This window comes from Neomonachus schauinslandi, chromosome 1 (genome assembly GCF_002201575.2).
Source record: "Neomonachus schauinslandi chromosome 1, ASM220157v2, whole genome shotgun sequence".
Taxonomy (NCBI): Eukaryota; Metazoa; Chordata; class Mammalia; order Carnivora; family Phocidae; genus Neomonachus; species Neomonachus schauinslandi.
This window is the reverse complement of record NC_058403.1, coordinates 105,476,315-105,493,071: the sequence shown is the minus strand read 5'-3', so window position 1 is coordinate 105,493,071 and position 16,757 is coordinate 105,476,315. Positions and strand designations below refer to the sequence as shown.

Sequence of the window (16,757 nt, the reverse complement as noted above, 5' to 3'; positions counted from 1 at the left end):
AAGGCAAGCCAGGGGAGCTGTGAGACCCCTTTGGCTGGATGAACATAGCTCCCCTCCCCAGTTCTACTCCAGAGCCTCCTGTGGACACATGACCAACAATATCAAACTAGGGAGACCATCCTCAGAGTCCACACTAGGAGAAGTCTGTTGCTGTGGATACTGTTGTCGTTAGAGCTCTTTGATAACTCAAGGGATGAGGAGCAGGGAGAGGAATTGTGGAGGCTGCTGCTGCTGGTGCTCCGCGTTCCTCAGCCTCCTCCGTGTCGGTTGGAGCCGACCCTGGGACTTGCTGGGACTTGCTGGCAGCTGCCCCCTTGCCCTTTGCTCCATGTTTCAGGTGACACATTGCTTTGTGGTCAGAGTTCTAATCCTAACTACTCTAAACAGCTTTTACATAAATACGGGAGAGTCTGCGTGGTGTGATTTGCTGTCCCCTCATTCTTGGCTTTGATTAATTAGCAGCCGTAGGGGTCCTCAAAGCCATCTATATGATTTCCAGAAGAGTTAACTTTTTAAGAAGAACCTTGTCTTTCCTACGTTCTCTCCTGTCATTCTCAGAGGCTATAAAATTTCACTATCCCTCTCTGTTTTTTAATTTATGGTCTTGCATGGATAGAGAAATTCACAAACTTTCTCAAGTTCTTCACATGCAGCCAACACTGCGGCAGTTGCTAGAGGAGGAGCTGATGTCGGTTGGCGGATGCCTGGGTTTAGTGGGTCATCAAACCACTTTGTGGTAGACACCTACGTGGGCACCGACATCATCATCCCTTGAGTTAGGACAGATCGGTGGGCATGTGTGGGTCAGTCCCATGGGGCTTAAGCACAAGGGCCATTAACTGAACTTTCTTTCCTTCTTCAGGGCTGGTGTTCACGGGCCCTGGGCACAGACATCCCCCACATCCACATCTGCACACACAGGTTCTTACCACTTTCTTTCAGTCTAATAGTTTTGTCACTCCAACTTCAGCCTCGGTCTCCTCAATTGTAAAGCGCTTCTAAGGCCTTCTATCCTTCAGAGGTTCTGAGAGGGTCAGTTACTGAAGCAGTCACGGCGGGCTTAACATTCTTCTTTCGGAATGAAAGAGTGTTTGATGTATGTTACGTGGCTCACTGACATTCAAAAAGTCTCCCTCTCCCAGAGGATTATGAAATAAGTTAAACATTATTTTAAGGCTTACACAAAAGGAATGATCCCCCCCGCCCCCACACCGCATTGATATTGTTAAACTTATTTGAGGAAATTCACATTAAACTCCTAAAACTCTAAAGGGACTCTAATTAAGAATGGCTAATGAACCTCTAGATGTCATTTTTTAAAAATATATCCAAGCTTCCAAGAAGAAATAGCACCACGTACTTCAGCATTCCAAAATTGTTAGGGTTTTTTTTTTTTTTTTTTAATTCCCATGTTGGAAGATATCACAGGTAGTGACCCCCTTAGTGCTTCCTCAGGAAGGTTAGAGATAACCTTTCCTCCCCAGCCACAGACCTGGCTCAATTACAGCTCTGCGGCAGGATAAGGTTAAGGGGATGGGGGGAGGACAGGGAAGATGAGGGAGACAGAAGCAGAAAAATCAGTTCAAATTACTTGGATGACAGTGACTTAGAGTCTCCTCTGATAGACAGACGCAAACCGCCAGGATGCTGGCCGCGCGCACCGGGGCGGCGGGGAGTCAGACAGCCGAAGAGCACACCAAGTTAAGGAAACAGTCTGGGCTTTCCATAGGGGGCAAAGACAAATCTCCCAAGAAAGCCCCTGAAAATGGGAAAGACAGCAGCCTCAGCCCCTCGGGGCAAAGCCAGCTCAGGGCGCGGCAACTGGCTCTGGTGCGCGAGGTGGAGATGAACTGGTACCTCAAACTGTACGAGCTTTCGGGCGAGCACACGAGCGCCGGCGCCTCCGGCGTGCCCCACAGGTAAGCCTCCGCCCCCCGCAGCGCCGGCTCTGCCAGAGCCCGGGCGAGGTCGCTCGCTTTGCCCGCGCTGCTGGCCATCTCAGCAGCTCTCATTGTTTTGTGGATGACTGACAACTCAGAAGGTGTAACCCCAAAGAGCAGGAACTTGGTGGAAATGGCAAATAATGCTCCCGGGATGGGGATTCAGAACTCCCCCCGCCCCTCTCCAGCGAAGGAGGCTGTAGGCTCTCAAGACCTGACAGGTACAAGGAGTGTGGCATTCAGATTTGTCTTAAGTGAAAATCAGAGGAGTTGGAAGATTGCAGGAAAGGCCCCTTTCCAAAACAGCAACAAAAAAAAGACTTGGCCATCTGTTTTTCTTGCGCTTCCTTTACCTTGAGAACTTAGGCGTGAAGGAGGGAAATGTGTTTTGCCTGTTTGAAGAGTGGACAGCGGAGTGGTGTGAATTTGTTGAATGACAGCTTAGTCTGGCAGTGGGGGTGTGAGCCCCTTGTCTGAGTAAGGAAGACAGTATCAGGAGAAAATCGCACATTTAAAAGAAAATAGGTAAGTGCAAGACAAAGCTCTAGAGATTTAATTTATGTTCTTTTCTCACACTCAGCTTCAAATAATGCAGAGCAGAAAGAGTTCACAAATCTCAATGTTATAAGGCAAACGGTACTGAGTAACAGCGTTCTGAGTCCTGGACTTTAAGAGTGCTTATTCCCTATAATTGTTAACAACAACAAAAAAATCTCTTAGGAATGAAAGATAATTTTGCAAGGAAAATTATTGTGAAAATAAAGCCCAAAATAACTATTTTCATTAAATGGTAATAAACATTAACTAGAAATAAAAAACAGTTGCGACGAAATGGTCCAAGTATAGAATACTTTGTTTGTAGAGACTGCGTGGTAGCATAGAGATCACTGAATACATTCTATTTACCAAAGCATCCCAGTGTGCTCTGAGCTGTCCCCATTTTTATATCTCTAATTCCAAAAGGATACCATAGAAAAATTAATTTAGCAATTGAATCTATTTATTTAGCCATTGATGCCCGTAGACTAACAAGTTGGTGGACTACAAACTTCAAAATGCCTGAACTTCCCTTTTTCCATTCCCTTTTCAAGGCAGGAATAAAATAGATATTTCCAAATCTAAGCCACTATTTTAAAAATCAACATTTAAAAAGTAGAACAAGATAAGGTTTCTAGAAATGTTCTGTGAAATACATTTACTATTTATGGCCAGAGTGATTTATCTGAAACTCTTGTAAGCTGTTGTGCCTACATTTGGGGTACATGGAGGAAGGACCCAAGGAGAATAGTCTCAAGTCAAAGAAAACTTGAATGATCTGTCAGTGTTGGGAACATACTTCATATCTATAAATCTTAAAGCTATCATTAACGAGCTTCTGGAAAGAGAGTTAAGTGGCAAAGGAAAACCCTGATAATAATTTCCTTCCGTAACACATTCTTTTACTTTCTCTTGACCACAAGCTTTTTCTTAAAGGAGTTGTACACAGGAATTGTATGATCCTGTTTTATGTTCTGTTTTGTGATCATAAAATTCCTACTCTGTTATCTGATGGTGGAGTAACATTTATCAGGTCAGGGGGAATATTAATTAAGGTAACCATGTTTAGCCAGCAACTTCTGGGAAAAACAAATATCTCCTCTTTTTTGCTTTACTCAAACAATAACAATTTGTCCTGTAGTCAGAAGAGATGACCCAGAATTAATGGTTTCCATGGTAATCTGTGGGGCAGTGTTATTGATCATTGATTTGCAGTAACTTTGGGTGTCCTTTGCTTAGGGAGATGTTAAAGAACAGTGAAAATCATGTCTATCCTACATCATCAAAAACTAAAAATGTCCCCTCCCCCTTTCTTTTTGCAACATGATTGTTTCTAGGAGGAAACTAGTGTGTGCAGTTGGAACTGAGTCTATTTAGAAATTAGATTGACTTCGGAGCTTTATATGTGCATATTTCAGAAAAAGACAATTTTTCTAATCGTCAACTCCTTTCCTTTTTATACCGCAATGTTGGAACTACCTACCTCAGTTGAGTCCTTGAGATCACTGGGATGATAACAATGACCAATGATATAATCCTCTCAAAGTGTAATGTAGGTAGTAGAATGTGCACTCCGCCAAGCCGCCTTTTTTTTTTTCTTTCATTTATAAATGAAAAGCATAGTCCAAGAGTGGTAATTCTGTTAGAGATCTGTATGTAGAATACAAATATGATTCAAATAACAACAAATGTACTCATCTGTGAAACCTTACTTATAGGACAGAATGTGAAATACATTGAAGAGTCCTTGAAGATTTTACACATTTGCTATAGGCAAGCATTTTATGGGTTGTTAGTTAATGGCCATCAATAGGGAAGTGCTAGAGGGCTCTAACTCCCATTTCCTTTCTGAGAGGATGGAGTGAAAATATTTTACAGCAGGTTAATTCTAGTTCATGAGGGACTTGAGGATTGTCTTATCCTCAGATTCAGTGATAACCTATATTTTAAAAAAGAGTATTATTAAATGATTAGAAGAAACCATTAGAGATTGAGAGGGGTCCAGCAGTCCTGGTATATTTAAGAAATGAAATTGCAGGAAGCAGGGCAGAGAATGCACATTCGTCTTGTGGGAAATGGTTCTGACCCCCCTTTCTGGGGCTGTGTCTATATAGGACTACATATGAAACAATCTAATATCATTTGCTTCATACTACTTGGCCATTTTACAGAGTTGACTGATCACACTGTGATGGCTGGTGTGTTTTATATGACGGCTCATTCCTCTGCATAGTGAGAGAGTGGTGCAGGCACTAGCGTCCTGATGTTGGAGGCAAAAAGGTGGCTTTAAGTTCCTGTGCGGGGCGCGTGGGTGGCTCAGTCGTTAAGCGTCTGCCTTCGGCTCAGGTCATGATCCCGGGGTCCTGGGATCGATACCCGCATTGGGCTCCCTGCTCAGCGGGAAGCCTGCTTCTCTCTCTCCCACTCCCCCTGCTGGTGTTCCCTCTCTCGCTGTGTCTCTGTCAAATAAATAAATAAAATCTTAAAAAAAAAAAAGTTCCTGTGCAACTGTGCATATGATTTTTAAATTAATTAATTAATTAATTATTATTATTATTTGAGAGAGAGAGTGAAAGAGAGCACAAATGGTGGGCAGAGGCAGAGGGAGAGGGAGAAGCAGGTTCCACATTGAGCAGGGAGCTGATGCAGGGCTCGATCCCAGGACCCTGGGATCATGACCTGAGCCGAAGGCAGACGCTTAATGACTGAGCCGCCCAGGTGTCCCTCTTTGTTGTCTTTAAATAACAGGGTTTTTTTTCAGATTACAAAGTAGTGTCTAAATTTGGTAAAAAATTTTGAAAACAAAAACATCTAAAAAAGAAAGGCAACTATTGCTAATAATTGGTGTGCGTTTCCCCAGCCTTTTGAGTTGGAATCATATTATATATGCTGTTTTCTACCTTTTTTTTTCTTTTAAAAGATTTTATTTATTTATCTGAGAGAGAATGGGAGACAGAAAGCATGAGAGGGGGGAGGGTCAGAGGGAGAAGCAGACTCCCCGCCGAGCCGGGAGCCCGATGCGGGAATCGATCCCGGGACTCCAGGATCATGACCTGAGCCGAAGGCAGTTGCTTAACCAACTGAGCCACCCAGGCGCCCCCTTTTTTTCACTTAATATTATGCCAGTCCATTTTATTATCTTAAAGACAACTTAAAAATTTCTAAGGACTGTGTCTTATTATATTATTGTTTTGCTATTCTTATTTTGCTTACTATTTATCATTATTGTAAATAATACTATAATAAATATCTTTATACAGATTAAAAAAATCATATCTTTGGTTATTTTCTTAGGCTCTATTCCTAGAAGTGTCATTAGTGGGTGGATATTATATATATAATATTACAAATACATATATACACACACACATACATTTTTATTCTTTTTTTTTTTTAAAGATTTTATTTATTTATTCATGAGAGACAGAGAGAGAGAGAGAGAAGCAGAGGAAGAAGCAGGCTCCCAAGGAGCAGGGAGCCCGATGCGGGACTTGATCCCAGGACCCTGGGATCATGACCTGAGCCGAAGGCAGACGCTTAACCGTCTGAGCCACCCAGGTGCCCCCATACATTTTTATTCTTAATGTATGTCGAGCAGTTGCTTTCTGGAAATGTTTTCTCAAGGTGCTCTCCCACTGGCAATATTCGAGGATACCTATCTCATTGCTTTCTCTATATACATAGTGTTTATATGGAATCCATAGCATTGAGGTTTTTTTATTTTTATTTTTATTTATTTTTTAAAAGATTTTATTTTATTTATTTAACAGAGAGAGAGAGAGACAGCTAGAGAGGGAACACAAGCAGGGGGAGTGGGAGAGGGAGAAGCAGGCTCCCGGCCGAGCAGGGAGCCCGATGCGGGGCTTGATCCCAGGACCCTGGGATCATGACCCGAGCCGAAGGCAGACACTTAACGACTGAGCCACCCAGGCGCCCCAGCATTGAGGTTTTTTTAATTAAGTTTTTAATATTCCAGTATGGTGTTATATTAATTTCAAGTGTACGATACAGTGATTCAACACTTCTATACTTTACTCAGTGCTCATCATGACAAGTGCACTCTTTAATCCTCATCATATAGCACTGAATTTTATAGTTAAACAAATTGTTGGGTAAGTTACTTAACTTTTTTGAGTCTCAATTTCTTTGACTGCAAAAGAGGACTAATAGCATTATAAAGGACTATCGGTAAAAATTAAATGAGATAATGTAAGAGTAATGTATTTTGGTTTTGAATTCTCTAAAATAAGAGTTGAGATGTGACCCCATATTGTGCATGATGTTGAAAGCTTATGGCTCTATTCCTAGAAGTGTCATTAGTGATTAAGGATGGGGTGACTTAAAATATCTGACAAACATGTGTACTTCACCTAGCACCTGACAGCTGAGGGTCCTGTTGTGCTCAATTAATACTTATGAGATACCATTGTGTGCTCTTAATAGAGGCTTTTTGGGGATTCATACAGTCACAACCTCCTGGGGAAGCATGACTTGGGGATAGAATACAAAGAGCTCTTAAATACTTTTTAATACAGTATTAACATTCCAAACCATAGCTGACTGAACCTATTAAATTGAAATGACTGGGAACATTTCGTGGGGCAAGTCAACACACAAATGAACAGTTAGCTAAAGCATTTCAATAGTGACTTCTACCAGCTTAATAACTGTTTCTTCTTAAGCAGAGAGTTACACTGAGCCACATTTCTAATATTTTCTCTTTTTGCTATCAAAACTCCTTGACTTCCTAGACATCATTTACTTCGGCCTACTTCCAGAGGATCAGATGCGGTTCTCTGCGAGGACAGGTAGTTCTCCAAGGTGAGTTTTGGTGGATGCTCTTCCTGCCAACAGGGCAGCAGGTGATCCAAGAGCTTAGCAACCTCTGGCTTGAGTTTATGCAGGAAGATCTGGAGTTGAGAATCAAGCCTGAGATCAGGGTAGTTACCACAGGAAGTTAGGTATAGCCTCAGGGACATAAGACTTGTACTTAAATAAGAAGTGCTATAAAAAAGAAGGTCATAAAGCTCAGAGGAGGGAGTGAGTGACTCCAGCTGGAGTGCTTGGATCTGGACCTGGAAGATGAGCAGGACTTGAACAAGATGCGGTCGGGCTAGGGAAGGCAATCCATGTGGAGGGAAGAGTGTGAGCTAGAGTGTGAAATGGAAATGGAGAGCTGCTTCTGTTCATGAGACACCCACAAGTGCCCCGGAAAGGTTCTTGCAGGCTGGAGCTGGGAGTGTGGCCAGGAGAATGGAGGGATAGGAGACCATTTGCAGAAACTTGAGAGTCAGACGGAGACTAGGCATGGAGGAGAGGTAGTGCAGGCAGGCTACTCTCAAGAAGAGGCGATAGAGACGAGAGGATGATAGTTGAAGTCTGAAGCAGGGTCCAGGGAGGAGTTTGCTGCAGAAAGCTGATCTGTAGATGTTTTTTTTTGGCAGAAGGGAAGGTTCTAGTGGGGAGAGAAATTGTGTAAAACAAGTAATGAATCCAAGTCCCCAAAGAGGAAGAAGACAGAGTCAAGGGCACTAAATGCAGGTGTTAGCTTTGGCAAAGGGAAGTGTTGATGGAGCCCAATGATGAAGATCATGCCTCTGGAGTCCCGTGGTTTGCAGGCTGCATTCCAGCAGTGTCACCGACCGACCAGAGGCTCTGCGCAGGGCCCATCTGACAGAGGCAGTTGGCTTGGGGGTTAAGGCCATAGTCCAGGAACCAGGCTGCTAGGTTTAAGCATTGGCTCTGCCACTGACAAGCTGTGTGACTTAGTTTCTCCGGCTGTTAAAGGTGGATAATGAGAACACCAATGCTATAGAGGAGATAAAATGAGTTAAGTAAGGAAAGCACATGGGGTCTGGCACACAGTAAGTGCACTGTTATATGAAAGTCCTTACCAGAGCTGCTGTCACATGCTCCATGCCCTTGTTTTTATCATGAAATGATTACTGGACCTATTATTAGAGATGCCTCCCCTTTCTGGAGTGTACTAACTCTACTCTGATTCTGTAAATGGGTACAAGAATACCTGCTTGAGAAGACTGTTGTGAGGATTCCATGAAATTATGTAAAGCATCTAGTAAAGACTGGACATTCAATCACTTTTGGTCCCCCTGTTCTTCCCCCACCCACTGCTCTAGAACACAGTAGACAGTAACAGTAAAATGGTATCAGGAACAGAATATAGTGAGATGGAAATGAGCTACAATGGAATAACTACATTTTTAAAAAAGATTTATTTATGTATTAGAGAAAGAAAGAGAGAGTGCAGGGGAAGGGACAAAGGGAGAGAGAGAATCTCAAGCAGACTCCATGCTGAGTGTGGAGCCCAATGTGGGGCTCGATCTCACAACCCTGAGATCATGACCTGAGCTGAAACCAAGAGTCAGACACTTAACTGACTGTGCCACCCAGGTGCCCCGGGAATAACTAATTTTTTTTTTAAGATTTTATTTATTTATTTGACAGAGAGAGACACAGCGAGAGAGGGAACACAAGCAGGGGGGTGGGAGGGGGAGAAGCAGGCTTCCCGTGGAGCAGGGAGCCCGATGGGCTCGATCCCAGGACCCCGGGATCATGACCTGAGCTGCAGACGCTTAACCATCTGAGCCACCCAGGTGCCCCGGAATAACTAAATTTTTAAACCAGTATTTTGTTTTCTTAGAAAATACTATTGATCAGATTCTTTTGTTATTAAAGAAAAAGCTCTTTTCTAAAGGATGATACATATTTCTTCGAGCAGCATGTTTTCTTTAAGGTTATAAATCTTAGAATGTTTATATGAGAAGTCACCTAGAAGTATCTTTCCAGAGATGTTAGAACATGAAGATGTTTTTGTAGAGTTTAACTATGATTTTGGACAAGGAGCTAGAAAGATTGCTTCCTAGCTCTTTGTTCTGTTGTTTTGTATGTTGGTGCAAATCTTAGACTCTTGAATGACTGGGTGAGTGAGAGGGTGAACCTCAACAGGGCAGGCGTTAGATTAATTAGAGGAAGTGCCTGGCATCCCAGCAGCAGCCCTAGGGGAAGGGTGGGATTGCCATGGTTTCTAAAGGTGATGTTGATGTCCTTTGACTTAAGGACCAGGAGGCCATCAGTGCCCTTTGCAGCTGTACCCCCATGGGGGTGAGTTGGAAATAGACATCCTCCACAGTAGTAGCCCAATACCCAGGGGCTTGCTTCAGTCTGCTTCCCTGTGACTACTTTTTAGGTTACTTTAGGAAAATGCAGGCAATTTCTCAGTTTGATATTCCTCTTAACTGGGTCATGTTCGCATGTGTTCAGTCCATTCTGAAGGACTGTGGACATGCCGAAGGCAGAGTCTATGTCTTGGTCTTCTAATTTGCCCACATGGTTCTTCCCTAACTGGATGTCAGTGGGTTAGAGAGAGCACAGCAGCTCTGGTTCCTCCACCATTCCTGGGGGTGGGCTCACATAATGACTGGGGTGTTTGGTTGAGAGGCTTGCACTCATGATTTGAATCCCATTTTGCCTTGTAATCATAGTAAGGTTTTAAAATTCTCCAAAACTCAAAGTCTTCTCTGTAATATGAGAAGACTAGACAAGTTGATCTCTCGGGCTCTTTTCAACTCTGAGCCTACATGGTTTAATGATATCATAATCCAGAGTACAGGGATAGAGTTTGATTTCCCGCTCACTGACCTACACAGGGATTGTGCTTGTGTTATCTCAGCAAGGAAAAAGAAACGTGTTGATGCTTTGTTCTGAAGTTGTAGGAGCAGGACAACATTCTCCAGTATTTTTTTTTTTTAAGATTTTACTTATTTGACAGAGAGAGACACAGCGAGAGAGGGAACACAAGCAGGGGGAGTGGGAGAGGGAGAAGCAGGCTTCCCACTGAGCAGGGAGCCCGATGCGGGGCTCGATCCCAGGACCCTGGGATCATGACCTGAGCCGAAGGCAGACGCTTAACAACTGAGCCACCCAGTCGGCCCCATTCTCCAACTTTTAAAGTGAATTGTTTTAGTAATTGGTTGACCACTGCTAGGTATGTTTGATTTTTTTAAAGTTTTCTTTTTTTTAGGGCACCTGGGTGGCTCAGTCAGTTAAGCGTCTGCCTTTGGCTCAGGTCATGATCCCAGGGTCCTGGGATGGAGCCCTGCATTAGGCTCCCTGCTCAGCAGGGAGTCTGCTTCTCCTTTTCCTTCTGCTGTTCCCCCTGCTCTGTTTGCTCTCTTTTTCTCTCTGTCAAATAAATAAAATCTTTTTTTTAAAAATATTTTATTTATTTATTTAATTGACAGAGAGAGAGAGAGAGACAGCGTGAGAGGCAACACAAGCAGGGGGAGTGGGAGAGGGAGAAGCAGGCTTCTGGCCGAGCAGGGAGCCCGATGTGGGACTCGATCCCAGGACCCTGGGATCATGACATGGGCTGAAGGCAGTTGCTCAACCAACTGAGCCACCCAGGTGCCCCTAAATAAAATCTTTTAAAAGATTTTCTTTTTTTATTTATTTATTTATTTTTTTTCCCAAAAATGTTTTATTTATTTATTCATGAGAGTCAGAGAGAGAGAGAGAGAGAGAGGCAGAGGCAGAGGGAGAAGCAGGCTCCCCGCCTAGCAGGGAGCCCGATGCGGGACTCGATCCCGGGACTCCAGGATCATGACCTGAGCTGAAGGCAGTCGCTTAACCAACTGAGCCACCCAGGCGCCCAAAAGGTTTTCTTTTTTTAAAAGAAGATTTTATTTTTAAATAATCTTTGCACCTGACATGGGGCTCAAACTCACAACCCTGAGATCAAGAGTCACATACTCTACTGACTGAGCCCACCAGGTGCCCCTAAAATTTTCTTCAATAGAAGGAGACAGAGTCACACAAACACCTTCAATTTGTAGTGTCCCTGTTAATGAAATGTCTTCACATACATTATCTTCTGTGCTGATGGTTTTATATTTATTTTCATGAGTATTGGGAAGAAATGTGTAACTTAGACCTCTAACCTATGAACTCATGGCCATTATGGCAGAGGACAAGGCTAGGTTTTAAAATAAATGAGTCAGTTGAAAGGAAAATATTCACTGAATCTGAGTTCGAGGTGGAACCCAGATCTGACAAGCATTCTGAAGGTGGGACACACAGGACTATTTATTTCATCTCCTTCACATGCATCGAGCATCTCTAACACATCACTTTTTCTGCCCAGGGCTTTTTTTTTTTTCCTAAAGATTTTATTTATTTATTCATGAGAGACAGAGACAGAGAGAGAGGCAGAGGGAGAAGCAGGCTCCCAAGGAGCAGAGAGCCCGATGCGGGACTCAATCCCAGGACCCTGGGATCATGACCTGAGCCGAAGGCAGACGCTCAACCATCTGAGCCACCCAGGCGCCCTGCCCAGGGCTTTTTATAGTCATCCCATTGAATTCATACATCAGCCCCATGGACTTGTTATAACCTACATCCCTCAGTGAGGAAGAGTATTCTCTTGCTGTCTGTTGTTGGTTATTGTTTCTTCTTTTCTCATTAAGGGGGTAAAATATTCCCTGGATTGTCTCTTTGCTGGATATGCTCACATACATTCCAGGTTAGCTGTTCGAGCCGTTGCTAGTCTACTCCCTGTCTAAGGTCAGCCTTTCTAGTTCTCTCTCTATGTACTGAAGATTCTGCTTCTCATGGGTTGGGGTAATGTCATGCGGTGATTTTAAAATTTAGCCTTAGTCCTACAAATTTCATTTTTTACAGCTTAATATCATTTTATACAGCTTAATATCATTTTATACAGCTTAATTTCATTTTATACACTTAATTTTATAATATACAGCTTAATTTACTATTTTTTTTTTTATATTTGCCCCACAGCTTATCGTGCACTTCGGTATTAACCAATGAGAGACGTTGTGTACCTTGCCTTCTCTGTGAGCCTCAGGGCCTACCTAAACTGGGGCAGGCAAGTATAAGCTCTGATGTCAGGCCTGAGTCCTGATTCCACTACACACTATCTACGTGACCTTGACCTCAGTCTCCTCCCTTGTAAATGGGAATGACAATACTGCACATTCACAGACTTGTGAGGATTAAGTGGGAGAATATCTATAAAAGTTTCAGCACAGGGGTGAGGACAGAGAGGGTCCTGCAGCAAATGCTATTATTCCCACCCTCCCCTTTGGAGGCCATTAGCCTTCATCTGTTATTTTTGCCCCCACACTCCTCTTTTTGCCAGATTCCTTCCGTGAGCTCCCTAGCCTGGGAAAATACGCCAACTCTAAGACAACGACCTTGACATGCTGCTTCCCTCCTTGCTTCGCTTAGAACTCTGCTCTTCTAAGATTTTCATTTACGCCCTCGCTTAAAATCCTTTCTGATTAACCAAGGATTAATATCTATCTGACATGTCCTCTCTCCCTCCACAGTGGATCGGCCCCTTGTCTCTAGGATAGAAAGGCCTAGGTTTAAATTCTGGCTGTGTTGTGGGCCAGTTGCGTGAATTTCAGCACATCATGTCTCCTCTCTGAGCTTTAATTTCTCCATCTGTACGGTGAAAATAAAAGCATTTGCATTATCGGCTAGGATGTTAAAGATGAGATGAAAGTATATATGTGAAAATGGTATGTTATAAACCACTACCTATATGTTTGCTATTGTATTATTTTATTATCTTCTTTCTGACACATTGGCTCTAATTCAGTCTAGAACATGGCTTGAGGAAATGATTTCCTCTCACCTGCTTTTCTAGCAAACATAGGGGGTAAGTACAGCCATACGTCTTTCCCAGACCCTGGATAGGGTTTCTTGAGTACGTTGACAAAGACCAGGACACCTGCCTTGTTTTTCTAAAATCAGCAAGTGCTTACTGAGTCCTTATGATCTACTGGGCACTTTCCTTAGACTATTCAATTTAATCCCTCCCAATAACCTGTGAGGTGGCTATTTTTGCTAGCTCCACTTCATGGGAGAAAGCCCAGGTTGACAAAAAATCCTGCCCTAGGTCAAATGCAAGGAAGTGATAGAGCCAGTACTTGAATCTGGGTGGTCGGCCTGCAGATGTCACCTCTTAACCCCACAGAACACTCCCTTTCCTTGGTTCGGATTGATTATAGATCACGACCAAGATGTCACTTGCGTAATTTTACCTTTCACTTTCCATCGCAGTATAAGGTTCCCTGATGCAGGGTGTGGGAGTCACAGCTTCCCCTCCTTGTTTGAGGTCTTGAATTTGGCCCTGCATGTATCTAGCAAAAGGCAGGGGGAGGCTGGGAAGCAGCTTGGATGGGGAAAGAGTCACTCAGATGGAGAGCAAACGGCTGCATCGTAGAGTGGACTGTGAAGTTCAATATTTATTCAGACTTCTCTCCCTGGAAGTTATTTCCATCAAAAGAGCTGGTTGAGAGCAGAGGCTCTGGAAGCCCCCACATGGCATCCTCTGTTCGATGAATGTAACTACATTTCAGAGTCTTTGGCCCTCTCCCTCTCACGCGAGCTCTGAGAGGATGCAGACGGTCCACAGCCACCGCTGCCTTGGCCTCTCCAGTTTTAGCTCGTGGTTGTCACTAAATGGCATGTGCTAATGTGCTGCCAGAGATTTTCGCTGTTGTGTGAGGTGCTTCTGCTTTGTGGGAGGAGGACCCGGCGTAGTTTTGAGAGGCACTTGCTCACATCTGTCTGGAGATGACAACTGAAGCAATGCTGCCTTCCCCCCAACAACTCCTCAAACTACACGAAATGTCATCAAGTGTCAAGTCTTCCAGTTTGGGAGAAAAATCTCCATTCCAAGGCAAGAGAAATGGGGAGTTTTGTGTGCATTGGTACACACATCGCAACCTAATTGCAAACTGAAACTTGCCAAATATTTCTTCAGTCACCAGGAAATTAAACTGGGCTCCCAACCAGATATCTGATTCTGGTTCCCAATCCAGGAAGAGTTCTTGAATGCTTATTATGGTTAGGTTGTAAGTGAATACCCTTCACTAAATAAAGTCCATTGATTTTATTAAAGGCCACTCTTGCTGCTAAATCATGAAACTTCAGGGACTTGACCTAAGAAAGCTTATTTCTTACTCATGAGAGTCCAGTCAAGAGTAGGAATGTCCAATCAGTGAGACCCAGGCTGATGAAAGTTCTGTCATCTTCACTTTTGTGTTCTAAGATGGCCAGTGGCTGAGAACGGACACTGATCCAATAGAGAGGAGAGAGTGTGGAGGCTCATGTGAAGGGCACTTCATGGGCCAGGCCTGTAAATGGCACCCACAGGCAGCAGTGACATTGACAGGAACTCAGTCACATGACCATTCTGAACAGCAAGAGAGGCTGGGAAATGTAGTCCAAATGCATGCCTAGGAAGGGAGACATAGGCATGGTGAACAGCTGGCCAGACTCTGCCACAAAGCCACGGTCAGAGCAGAGGACGTGCTAACACAGAGTCTGTTTCCTAGAACTGGGAGAGATGAAGGTGTTCCCTTACCCTCAATGTCATTCTCTTTGTTCCAAGCCTGACGCACCAAGCCTATCTCACCAGCACCTGACAAGAGCCACATGGTGGGTCCATCTCTTTTGGCTTCTCTTCTTAGAACTTACTTTCCTGTTTTCCTGAGAAGGCTAATGTCCCTCAGAAACCTGTAGATGGTGATCTGATAACAGCTTGGCAGGGACTTGGAACACAGCCTTGCTTACGTCAATCCACCAGTGCTCCGCTCTCCTTTTGAACCTCTCAGAGCTTTTCTTATTGCCCTGAGAATCACTTATAGATGGATGAGCCAGGAGCCTCCCTGCAGCTCATGTTTTATTGAGATGAGGTTGCCGGAGTCAGCAGGTCATCCCTTCCCATGGTAACAGCCACAGACACGTGCTGCTATCTCATGAGGCGGGACCAGGCCCATGGAAACAAAACTCTGAGAGCACTTTTTGAGAGCCAAGAGAGCTCATTAATGTAGTCTGTTATTTCAGAACTGGTCAGGTGTGTGTTTTTAAGAAGAGCTTCCATGACAGTCTGCTCATTCAAACAATGTCATTATCACTCATGTTTTTCTAGAAGGCACCTATGGGATTCTTGATGACGGACAAGCCAGTCACTCTGTTCCCAGCAGCAGGATACGACATGGTTTTGAATGTAATATGATTAAAGAAAATGGCCTATCATTTATGGTGTGCTGACATTTCTTCCCTAGCTCAACAAGAGCTTCAAACAAGATACATGTCCATTTTTGTACGGAATGGTGAGGAATTGGAGGAAAAATTGGTTAAGAGAATTTGGGCTTGTATTCAAGACATTTTTCTTTATTATAAGTATCTCCCATTTAAGATCACTTAAAAAAATCAAAGCCCAAAGTGTATTTTGTAGCTTAATCTTCATATGGAATTTGATTATAGCAATGAGCATTAGTAGGAAACAAACTGTCCAAAAGGGCTGTTGAATTATTTAATCACCTCTGGTTCTAAGGAGGTGATAGGATAAACAATTCCGTAAGTGGGATGCATTTGAAAGATCAGCTCTTTCTGTCTCCAAGCTTAGTAATTTGAATGATGTGACTATCCAAACACCAGTTTCTTGTTGAACAAAATATTAAATGCTTAAATCTGTTTATAATACTTTAGAAATTCCAGATGGTCATTTATCCAAAAGAAATGGCAAAGAAGTATCAAGTTGAAATGTGTTTTTAAAGTATTTTCAGTTAAATGAATTTCCATTGAAGTCAATATTCAGAATTCAAGGATATTCTTTTATAACTATATATGTAGTATTGAAAAAATTTCTGACAGTCAAACTAAAAAATGAAACAGAAATTCATTCAAGAGCTTGATCATCTATTATGTTCAATTCTGGGGATGTGGGGGGTACATAAGGTTGAGTCCTTATCCTGAATAATCATAGAGTCCTTTCAGGGAAGACAAGAAAGAGCACAGGACAGTTTTATTGGTGTGATCTGAGAAGGGGGAATGAAGTGCTATGGAAATAAAGGAGTGATTAGTTCTGCCAGGAGGTGGGGAGACAAGGGAGAGAAATGTTAGGAAGAAATAAACATGAAATGCACCATTTCAAGTGGACTTTTATAAGGATGTGCGTGAACTCGTGGGACCCCAAGCCAGCAAGGAGGCAGGTTGAAAGTGATGTGTGGTCTGTGGCTCAAGAACAAAGTTGATCTCTTCTTAGGCTAGTCATCAGCTAAACCACCAAGTTGCTAGGGATGGAAAAAAGCTTGTGAGAATGGGCAAGACAATATTTCTAAATGCAGAAATTAGTCACAATTAGGTCTTGTTCATCTGACATTGTCAGAGAATGGAAATTTTCACTCAAGCGATTTTCCCGGTACCTGAAACTTTCTAATTTAAGTG

General features: G+C 43.1%; 1 protein-coding gene across 2 annotated transcripts in view; it reads left to right on the top strand.

Annotated features, from left to right (window-relative positions):
- Positions 1 to 1,644: 1,644 nt before the first annotated feature.
- Positions 1,645 to 16,757, top strand: part of KCNAB1 (potassium voltage-gated channel subfamily A regulatory beta subunit 1) — a 399,097-nt gene continuing 383,984 nt past the window's right edge. For both annotated transcript variants that reach the window (XM_021702562.2, XM_021702559.2), the window contains exon 1: positions 1,645 to 1,919. In XM_021702562.2, coding sequence (XP_021558237.1) covers positions 1,645 to 1,919 — 275 coding nt within the window. The remainder of the gene's footprint in view (positions 1,920 to 16,757) is intronic.